Genomic DNA, 10,972 nt, shown 5'->3' on the forward strand with positions numbered 1-10,972 from the left:
TACCTCTGGAAGTAGTGTTAAATCCCTTCTATTAAAAAAAAAAAAGCATCTTCAATGTGCTAACCTTGTACATCATTTTAGTGATGTATACCTCAAGTAACTTGCAAGAAGTTTCTTCTTTTAGTGATATCATGCCTGAATGAAGATCTTACCAGTAGCAGGACGGGCAGATGTAGAATACAGATTCTTGATACAGGTACATCCTTGCCATTTAGAAAGTTGCAGTCAGGACCTGGAATTAAGTTAGGGGAACAGAGACTCGAGAGTCAGGGGTTGGGGGAGGTGGAGAAGGACGAAGTTCAGTTGCTAAAATTCTGGGTTTGGGTATCGGTATTCAACTTGTCCTGCATTTTCCAACTGCTGGTTCCTCAGCTCCATACAAAATCTTAATAGCATTACTCAAAGACCTAGGGAAAAGGGGTATGATAAAATTATCCCAATCACAGACAAGTTGCTTTTAGCTTTTTATTTTTGTATTAACAGGAGTCTTATTACACATAGGTCTGATAAAACTGGTTTATGATCTTCAGTCTGTTTCCAGTGCTGCATAACTAGATAACGCATGAAGGAAAAACGATGACGAACAAAAAACTAATTGCTTGGAAGACTTAGTTCAATCTATCCATGAAAACAGAATCAATTAACATGTATGTGTTACTTAGACTAAATATAAATAACCCATGTAAATGGTAGCTCAAACATCTCAAGTGTTTCAGAGAATGTTAGAATCTATTGTTTGAAGTGTCTATTGTACTCTATGCAAAAATCCAAAGTCATTTGCGTCTTTAAAAATGATATGGATAATTTTTCTTCCGAAATGAAGTGAAATCAAGATTAATCAGATATATCAGACAATTTGATCAACATTTAAATAAGCAGCTAATAGCCCACATATTAAGTGTCTTGATATCTTAGAATGTCAGGTACCCTTGCCAGGTGTGGTGGCTCATGCCTGTAATCCCAGCATTTTGGGAGGCCCAGGTGGGCAGATCACGAGGTCAAGAGATTGAGACCAGCCTGACCAATGTGGTGAAACGCTGTCACTACTAAAAATACAAAAATGAGCCAAGCATGGTGGCGTGCACCTGTAATCCCAGCTATTCAGGAGGCTGACGTAGGAGAATCGCTTGAGCCCGGGAGGCGGAGGTTGCAGGGAGCCGATATCAGACCACTGCACTCCAGCCTGGGCGACAGAGTGAGACTCCATCTCAAAAAAAAAAAAAAAAAAAGAAAAAAAAGAATGTTAGGTATCCTTACCTTTCGAAGTGGTGTTATACTGCATTCTATTTATGCTTTTTCCTAAATCAACAAATGAAAACGTTTCTATTTCTGATCAAAGTTAATCAAGCCAAACAAAGCAATTCAAAAATTATCATTAATATTTACTCACTTAAAATTGTGATATACTTTGTATACCAAGAATGCCAAAGATACTTGGTGATGTACAGAAATCGTTGCTGAACAAATATGCCAACCAAAAGTAAGTGGTGGAGGAGGTTCTTCTTTGAATACATTTGCAGAGGGCAATGTAGCAAGACCTGGGAATTTTGATACAAGGAAGGACTGTCCCATTCTTGTCAGGCATTTATTAGTTATTCTGTATGTAAAAGGACAATCAAATGTCTAATATTTTGGTGTCCACACCTAAACGTACATATTGTTGTGTCATCACTTTGTTAAAATTTAAATTTTAAATTAAATTCTACAAACTAAATCTATGCAGATTTAGCTTCTTTCTCCTGAGCAGATTTTCCTATTTCCTCTGAGTTTTCATTAAATTAAACTCTGAATATGGCCTTTTTATTTCATCTTGAGTAAATCTATGTTGTTTGAAAATTTAAAAAGCCAATTATCATTATATTTGTTACTTCACTTTTGTCAGCAAAATTAATAAGTCCTTTCAAAATTTTAAAATTTCAATCCTATTATTGTAATAAAAGCAATTATCTCAATTAGGCCTATGTTTGGGGAAGTTAATGTACAAAAAGACGGATTTTACAGATAAGAAATTTTGTGTTTCTTTCAGAAGTATCAGATAGTGATAATCCCTCTTTTAATTATTTCAAAGAACAAAAATAAGAGTAGAAGCTATTTAAAATTTTCCTAGATCACCCTAAGGGTGCAGGACCTGGGAATGTGCTGGGAGAGTCAATCCCCTTAGGAATTCAGTTTCTAAGGCAGGGGTCTCAGGCACCATCACACGCATACATAGCCAATGGATGTGTCATCCGCTCACCCATACGTAACATTCCTTACAGAACAATCTGTGAGTAGACGCTTTCTCCAGCAAACTTTCTATTTTAGAATAACTAAATAATAGGGTTCATGTCTAAAATTTTCCCTTGGGGTGGGAGTAGGTGAGTACAGAAACAAGTAAATACAACTCTGCATTGCCATGTGGGGGTGAAAGCTGGGATACATTGTAAAGATCATTTTCGTAAGCCTGTACCTTTCTTTTGCTATCAATGACATGTTCCCATATTCATTCTCAATGTAACTCATTTTCTTTTTCATTTTCTGTAACTCTTCTTTCCCTATTACTCCACATACTCCATCTGGCCTTCTCCTGCCAACAGGTACATTTCTTTTTCTTTTTCTTTCTTTTTTTTTTTTTTTGAGGCGGAGTCTCGCTCTGTCGCCCAGGCTGGAGTGCAGTGGCGCATCTCCACTCACTGCAAGCTCTGCCGCCCAGGTTCATGCCATTCTCCTGCCTCAGCCTCCCGCGTAGCTGGGACTACAGGTGCCCGCCACCACACCCGGCTAATTTTTTGTACTTTTTTTTAGTAGAGATGGGGTTTCACCGTGTTAGCCAGGATGGTCTTGATCTCCTGACCTCGTGATCCACTCGCCTCGGCCTCCCGAAGTGCTGGGATTACAGGCGTGAGCCACTGCACCCGGCCGCCAACAGGTACATTTCTGTATTGTCTGTACAATGTTAAAATAAAGGCAACAGTAGTTTCTGCTTTCTTGCTTGCTACCTGCATGCAATTGGAATTCCTACCTTGATCAGATCTAATACTACTGACAATCCAGACTTTTTATATGTGATCTGATTCACGATCACATATCCTAGGAATTGAAAGTAAACACTGAGATTCTGCCCAATAATGGAAATAGTGTTATCACCCATGTAGCATGCAATATTCATGTAGATATCATCCAAGTAGCATTTTATATGCTTGCCAGTAACTCTGAGATAGAATGAATAATCTTTCTTGAGATTACTAGTGTAGATTCAGGTCTTCAGTGCCCTCTCAACCTACATTCACATGAATTTCATTCATTTTGAAATTACAGAGGGACAATCATGAGAGATATGGGAAGGAATATGTTGGGGAGCGGGGGCAGTCTCCACTCACACTATAGTGGAAGAAAAATGACAGCCAAGTTAGGTTTAGCTGGAATGTAACATATCCACAGCTTTATCACTCTGGAGGCACATTTTGACATAATAACAACTACTGAGAAAGAACCACTTTTATCTAGGTCAGAATGACAGACTCCCAAGTGTTAGAGAGCTTGGGGGAACCACAGTTTGAAACATCAGGAAGAAGACTGCAATCTGTACAGAGATTTTCATCAAGTCTCCACCCTGCCTTATGTTTTCATCCAATACATTGTAATTACTCCACTGGCTTATAATGGCATAGCATTTTGATTTCAGAGCCTACCAAAATAAAATAAACCACACTTTATGACGAATACATTTATAATAAGATGCAGATGGTAAAGGAAACAGATGCCTCTGACATCATCTCCCATTTGCTTTCAACTTTTGCAGACACTGGCAGTCTGTAAACTCATTCAAAGGGATGCAAGATAAGTCAGGCAGTTTTCCAATTCTGTTTCCAGTTTAAAAAGACACTGCAGTGGCACTACTTTGAGTCACAGAGTGTTAATTCCAGAAAAATAAATTTGATTCTAAGTCTGTGTCAGTCTTTAATGTAAAATTAATCAACTGGGGGGAAAATGCCCCACAATATTGAGAGTTCAGCGATTAGTAACTACTGATTGTTTTGCTTGACAGTGACAGAAAGGATAGGATGGGAGTGATGTGATGGCGAACAGCTGTAGCTTCAGGGAGGATAAAAAGTGAAAGGAGAGTTTTAAACAGACAATCATGTCTAAAATAATCTACCAGCCCTTGCCACCCAGATTGTTCAAAGACTTATTCCTTATATTTCTAAGTAAAAAACTTCAAGGAGGCTTTTAAAGTCAGTTTCTGACCTCAAAAAAACATATTCATTCTGTATTTCCCAGAAGAAATCCTATAGTTCTGATAGGAGCTTTCACCATTTCCTCAGTGATATCACTGAACATTAAACACAGTAAAAAAATTTTCTTTTTCTTTGTGCAAGATAAGTGTGTCAGAAGACCTTTTCAAAAGGATAAGGAACTTTTGTAGTCCATCTTGAAAGCAAGAGATGCGTGGGTAAAGCAGCAATTGCAAGGCCTTTAGCAGTGTTTGAGGTCTCTAGATAGATTAGCACAGTTACAGATGAAGGGGAGTTAGGCAAAAACTTTTAAAATTTTCCCATCTCCCCTGACCCCATGATATAACTTCATCTACCACTCTGTAGCAGAAACTTTTTAGCAGACAAAATTTTCAGAAACAAAGGCAAGGGAGGTGATGACATAAAAATAAATCCTGCTAGGCCAAATATGGTGCCATTTTTTAAAACAATCTCTCTGTGCAAATAACACTGAACATACATACACGCGTGCACACACACACACACACACTAAAGAATAAACAAACTCTTCTGATTCATATCCACAAAGTGGGTTGGTAAGTATTATTAGTGCAAATTTCTGCTGACCTGCAGCATTTAGTCCATAAACTTTGGATATCCTAGGCGATCCATCAGAGTCCAGCAGATGTTTTCAATTAGTTTAATTTCATCTCTAGGCAAGTTCTGTTTCCAAACATTAGTATTAGTTGGTGATATTTCCCCTTCATAGGGAAGGTAAAAAAGGTTTGTAGAGGTGGCAAACAATATTTGGTTTAAACTAGCAGGAGACAAAGGAATTCCAAGAAAGGCAAAAATCCTTTCAGTAGTTTTCTGAGGAAAATGCACAATATCTTCAAACTTGACCAGCTGGTAGCTAGCAGGCAGCAAATCTGTATTTATTCTCAAGGCTGCTGCTGTATTTGCTAGCCACAAGTGAGACAAGAGGGACACTGCATTTGATTTGGATTTTGATAATTCTTTCCTCAATGGTTCATACTCGAAAGCATAACCCGAATTTAAGTTACATTTGCCTTTACCTCCCTCTATTTTAAACAATTTTGCTAAATGCTCTGGTACATTCTTCAAAGAATAAAGACTTGGTTTACTATTGTACAACATTGAATAAATCCATGCCCGAGGGTCTCTTACTATGTACAATGCCCTCATCGAAGCTCCTAAAACTTCCTGAAAAAAATGAAGCTTTAACGTCCAGCTTCCACTGCTTAAACTGAGCACAGGACGTGCACTTGGGTAGTAAACCAGGTGTCTCCTCAAAGCCCTAATATATTCAGCATCTCTATCAAAGGCGCCTTTCATTTGACTTCTTTGTTCTGGCAAAGACTCTCTCCTTTTAAATTTTCTTTTTTTGTCCTTATTCATTGCAAAATATTGGGCCAGTTTACCCCTATTGGGTTCATGCAGATGGATGTTTTGCAAATGTAATTTTGTGTCCTGGACTAAAGACTGCAACCAGCCTCGGAGTAAACGAAAATGCCCACTGCGGATATCTGACACCTTCCATTCACAAGCATCTACAAATGAGTCGATTTCCAACTCAGTTTCAGGAATATCAATGTAGGCTGTAGGAACCCTGATGTAGAGAAAATCACTACTGTTGAAAAAAAGTTGTTTGAGAATTTCAGCTCCTGAACCAGGAAGTGAGGTAATGACAACATCAGGAAGATCCATGTGGTGCCCTTCAGAAGACAAAGACTTCTTGCTTCCCTCGGCCTCTGTCCTTGTCCATTTTGCACAAATGGGCTGACTACAAGTGCTCCACACATCCAAAAGCTCAATAAACCACAAGGCAATAACAAGTATTAATATCCATCGCATTAGTTTTCTAAAAGAAAGGTAAAAACGCCATTGGAAAGTTAAAATCACCAAGCTAATGCACAAAATTAATCCAACTGCTATATTAAATTTAAATCCAAAGGGGAAAATAATCCTATCATGTCTTACAGGCTTTACTATTGCTTGAGTGCCCAAACCAAATCGGGTTATTTGGCCTTGATCAGCCACACTGGCAAAGCCACCGAATCCCAGATAATTGAATCTTGTCTTCAGGTTATGGTAATCAGTTACAATAGAAACAACATGTTCAGTATTATTGACATTGAGAGAAATCTGAAGTCCAGGATTGGAACTATCAATAAATCTGCAGCTAGAGACATTGATATATGGCCCATAAAAGACATATGCAATTCTTGTGATTGTGGATTCCATCTGAAAAGTAACATTAACAAATTGAGTCCATCGTTTTTTAAATTCAGCAGCTTGCTCTGCTTCCTGTATACTGGCCATGGGACTATTGCCATGATGATCAAACCAAAACATTTTGTAATGTGCATCCCACACATCCATCATGGCACCATTATACCTATTCATAAACTTATATGGGATATATTTAAAATCAATATCCAAATTATGAAAGAAGGCACTGACAGAATTTATTGGGGAATCTTCTTGCCTCTCAATATGATCAACAACTAGCAGAGTTTGGGAATTTAAGAGAAGCAAAGCACGATATACACTTTTCAGTCTCATCGCTGAAGAATAAGCAGACACGGCTTCCCCACTCACAAATACCATTTCCCCATGTTGAGAGGCAGTGATTATTTCCCCAGCTGCATCACCAACCTCCTCGCCAGTCCACTTAAGCCACTGCGCACATTCTCCCAGTTGACCTTCCCAGGGCTTATTACACTGGCTTGAGGGTGATGGAGCAAACACCAATACATTGTTAAGGTGGCTCAACTTGGGTCCATAGAGAGCTTCAGAAACAAATACTTGTCCATTGGGGGCAAAAGTAAATGAGTTCTGATCTGGATGCTCATGTCCTGGGTTAAAACTTCTCCACCCATCAATCCAGGAATATGGCTGAAAATGAACTATGTCATACACAGCTCGTCCCCCCAGCTTCCCAGATTTAAAAGACACAAAGGTGTTGGTCTGTGTGTTTGGCAACCCAGCCCCATAAGTAACCACACCCCAGTTAGGGAATGTGTGTATTTTTGCAGTACCATAATCAGCAGGTGGCTGTGGTGTGAGCTGGGGATCATACCAGATGTATTCAGTGTGAAGAGTACTCCACCTTTGGGCAGTTGAAGGAACCATCGGTCCATCTTTAGGTCGGTGCTTTCTAATTTGCTGAGCTAACCAATTTCCAGCTCCATTCTTTAAGATGAACTTATCCAAGAAAACTAGCTGGCTTTCTGGACCATAAAACCAATTATAATTGGAATCTGCTATACCCACAGTTCTTTGGAAGCCAGGTAAAAGGGTGGCATAATAGAACCAAAAGTGCATCTTTAACCAGTTATTATCCAAGTTGTTGATATTAAAATGGCGCTGGGCCAGAAAAACATACTGTGTGACGGATTTAGCTGTGTAGCTTCCATAGGCCACACCTTCATCCAGAGAACCATCAACAATATGATTCAATAGAAACATTGTCTTTTCCATGACATCCACTACAGCCTGTTTCCATATATTTGCTTTAGATCCTTTATCTACTCCAGTCACCAAGGCCCCTGTGAGTAATGCTATCATGTTAGTGGCTTGGTGGTTATGGAGAAGCTGTTTGCCCCATGAGCGGACCTTGGAATACTCATACATTTCCTCAGTAATAACCCATATTTTTTCCAGGTATTTTTGTCTTCGATGATTATCTAATAAGTTATATAAAAAGTCAAAGGCAGTGGCAAAACCTGTTAAGGAATGGCCAATTGGAACCTCATCTCCTGGTGCATTCTCTACTAGCCAGTCTTTGTAGCCAACCATCCTGTCCATATATTCCAAGACAAATTCAAAGGCAACTTTGTCTTCTGGGCATAACAAACAGTACAATGCTAAAGGAGGCAGATTGTTACCATAAATTTCATTCCACTTGGCAGCAAAATCAGCATGCTTTGGTGGAGGTAGGTAGTATGTTGGGTTGGACAGCATAACTGTCACTGCACTTCTGATAGCTCTAAAAAGATGCAAATGGCTTGTGCGAGACTTTTGTCTCATTGCTTGGATTTCTCCAGCATCAAAATATAAACTTGGATGAAGCATACTTTTCTTCAGCTTTTGGTTGGGTCTGAAATCTTGCACTTTCTGTGTTTTAAACTGATCTGTATCATCTGTGAAAACTGCCCATTCAGAATAATTGCTCACAGATTCCTCAAAAGTAGAGAAAGCAAACATCAATAATGCTAAGAATAGTAAATGTCCTGTAAACATTAACGCCATGATCCATGGGGGAGCTCCTCCCTTAGGCATACATGTCAGATATGATGCTCAATGTGTTTCCCATCTGGTTAGTATAAAACATACAGTAAAGGCCTTGATAAGACAAAGACTGTAAATCTGATATGCTGTGAAATCCAGCTGACATTCAGTACATTTTAAGCAAGTGCAGTTGCCAAAAAGAGAAAACTTAAATTGTATATCTCTGTCCCTGGCACAGTTTTGCTTCCAGTAAAACTTTGAATAACGTTAAAATCTCTAATTTTTCCATAATACACAGGGAAGTGATACAGGTAAAAAACACTACGAATTTAGCATTTACCTCCTTTACTTAAATCTATTTAACACAAAGAGTTGAAACACACATTGTAAAAAAAGAGAAAAACCACTCCAAAATTCAAATTAAGAGTCATTTCTAGCACAGAAAACCATCACTGGTGATAAGCTCACCACACATGTATGATGCATTTGTGTATGTCTGCCCAAAGAAGATGATGAAGTACTGAATTCTTTGTGTGAGTGGACTCAGTTGTCATTCCTCTCAACTTTTTAATACTTCTTGTCTTGTGAATACGTTTTTCTTTCATTTATGAGAGAGAAACACCCTCAACAAGTGATCAAAGTCTTAGTTGGTTTTTAAAAATTCAAAATTCTTGCCTTCATTTCAAATATTTTTCAGGCTTACTTACTCATCAGCCTATTATGACAAAGAGAAATCATGTTCACATCTTCTTTTATCAGCTTCATGTGTATAAACATAAAAATGGAATCTCTTCAGTCACCTAGATACTTCTCGTCCGATCATGAAGTAACCGCCAACGGGGAAAGAAAATTCCCCTTTCAGCAACAGTGAGGTCTCTCTTCTGCTCTTTTTTCATGACACTTTTCTGGGGATGGGGGACAAAATAAAAATTCTCTGAGGCTTCAGGTATGCTGAGAATGAATATAAACTGATGACTTAAACATTCTGCAATCACTTAATAGAAATTTTAGAATCACAGTAAAATCTCATATTATCTGCAACCTAAGCTAGGGCAAGTGATTTTTTTCTTATCCATTTACACGCACTTATTTGGAAACCAGTGACCGTCAGCAGAAGACAAGCAACTAATAATACAAAATATACAAGATAGAACTCTCCCGACAATATCTATAGTTTAACACCACTAACGTGGCTTCAGTCACTTAAAAAATGTTTGTATTCAAATGCAGTTTACACAAAGATGAGTCCTGCTATCCTTGTTATTTCTTGTTCCCAAGGACCGAGGGACAAAAAACTAAAAGTTGAAAAGATCTTTTTTTTTTTTTTTTTTTTTAAATTCCGGGGGAAGCTTTAGAGTTCATGGGATCAGAAGGTATCTTCCTAATGAGAACTACTCGGACCAGTCACTTTTCTCGGCGGGGTAACCGCGAATCGTGACCAGGCGCCAAGCCCAGGGGCGGTAGCTCCGCGCTCGGCGCTCACCTGTGGCCGAGTCCCTGTCCTCAGGTGGAGCCGCCAGAGGGAGCTCGGACTCCGGTGTCGAAAGACGCCTCTCCGTGCCCGTCCGCGGCTGGAAGAACCTAAGCAAGTTTCAGTCTTGGACAAGTCTCCCCTCTGTAGGAAACATTCAGGCTAGGAGTTTCCTGATCCGCCCCGCCTGTTGCATTTTTTCACTGGCGTCCTCCGGCCCTGCCGCCCCCATTCTCCGCTCCCCGCTCTGGGGCTGAGTGAGGCAGGATGGCGAGAGACCCCTGAGCCACCAAGTCCGCTTACCTCTGGCAGATCCCGACGGGGGCTCGGCGCCGCACTGGGCCCCAAGGGAGACGGAGGTGGAGAGTTCCAGAAAACTGCTCTGCACGGCGGGCCAGGCTCCCGCGGGGCTCCGCAAGACCCCCGCGTCGTCCCCCGCGCTACGGCAGGCGCTGCCCCAGCTCGGTCTCCTCAGCCGCGTTCGGTCCCCGCGCCCCGCACGGCCCGGACACGCCCGCCCTCAGGAAACGCCGGACGCTTGTGGGGGCAACCACGGACCGCAGGACAGAGACCCGCGGGCGGCGGGTTCTCTCGGTGGCGCCGTATCCAGAGCAGCGCCCGCGTCCCCAGGCGGTGATGTCGCCGCGGCCGAGGATCCTCTGTGCCAGCTCGGGCCGCGCAGCCCGGGGAGGGTGAGAGACGGCGACGCGGGCCGGCAAGCGGGGGCGGGGCGGAGGCAGGACGGGGCGGGGTTGAAGGCGGGGCTGAAGGCGGGGCCTCAGGGAAGGCGAGAGACAGCGACGCTGGCTGGCGGGCGTGGGGCGGGACGGAGACTGGACAGGGAGGGGGTCAGAGGCGGGGCTTCGGGGAGGACGGGAGGAGCCGTGAGCAGGCCGGCGGCGGGCGGGGCGGGGCCGAAAGCAGGTGAGGCGGGGCCAAGCGCCCCGGGTTTCTAAGCGGAGGAAGCTCTGGGTGTTTGGGTTCTGGGCTTGCAGCGGTGACCGCGCGCTCCCGGAGGAGTCGAGCTGGAGGAGGGGACAGTTTGGCAGTGCGA

General features: G+C 41.8%; 1 protein-coding gene across 2 annotated transcripts; it reads right to left on the reverse strand.

Moving 5' to 3' along the window:
• Positions 1-451: 451 nt before the first annotated feature.
• Positions 452-10,753, reverse strand: DSEL (dermatan sulfate epimerase like). 2 transcript variants are annotated; one of them, XM_055367996.2, is made up of 3 exons: positions 10,222-10,656; positions 9,931-10,028; positions 452-9,352 (listed from the first exon to the last, which is right to left on the reverse strand). In XM_055367996.2, exon 3 carries the CDS (start codon positions 8,496-8,498, stop codon positions 4,830-4,832), a length of 3,669 nt encoding a protein of 1,222 aa, XP_055223971.1. In that variant the 5' UTR covers positions 8,499-9,352; positions 9,931-10,028; positions 10,222-10,656; the 3' UTR covers positions 452-4,829. The 2 variants fall into 2 exon arrangements, with proteins under 2 accessions (XP_055223971.1, XP_063555357.1); XM_063699287.1 differs by lacking the exon at positions 9,931-10,028 and having other exon boundaries at positions 10,222-10,753.
• Between the last annotated feature and the right edge of the window lie 219 nt (positions 10,754-10,972).

The sequence above is a fragment of the Gorilla gorilla genome, chromosome 17, assembly GCF_029281585.2.
Source record: "Gorilla gorilla gorilla isolate KB3781 chromosome 17, NHGRI_mGorGor1-v2.1_pri, whole genome shotgun sequence".
Taxonomy (NCBI): Eukaryota; Metazoa; Chordata; class Mammalia; order Primates; family Hominidae; genus Gorilla; species Gorilla gorilla.

Coding starts and splice junctions, on each gene's coding strand:
- DSEL (XM_063699287.1), bottom strand. CDS start 8,498: ATGCCTAAGGGAGGAGCTCCCCCATGGATCATGGCGTTAATGTTTACA.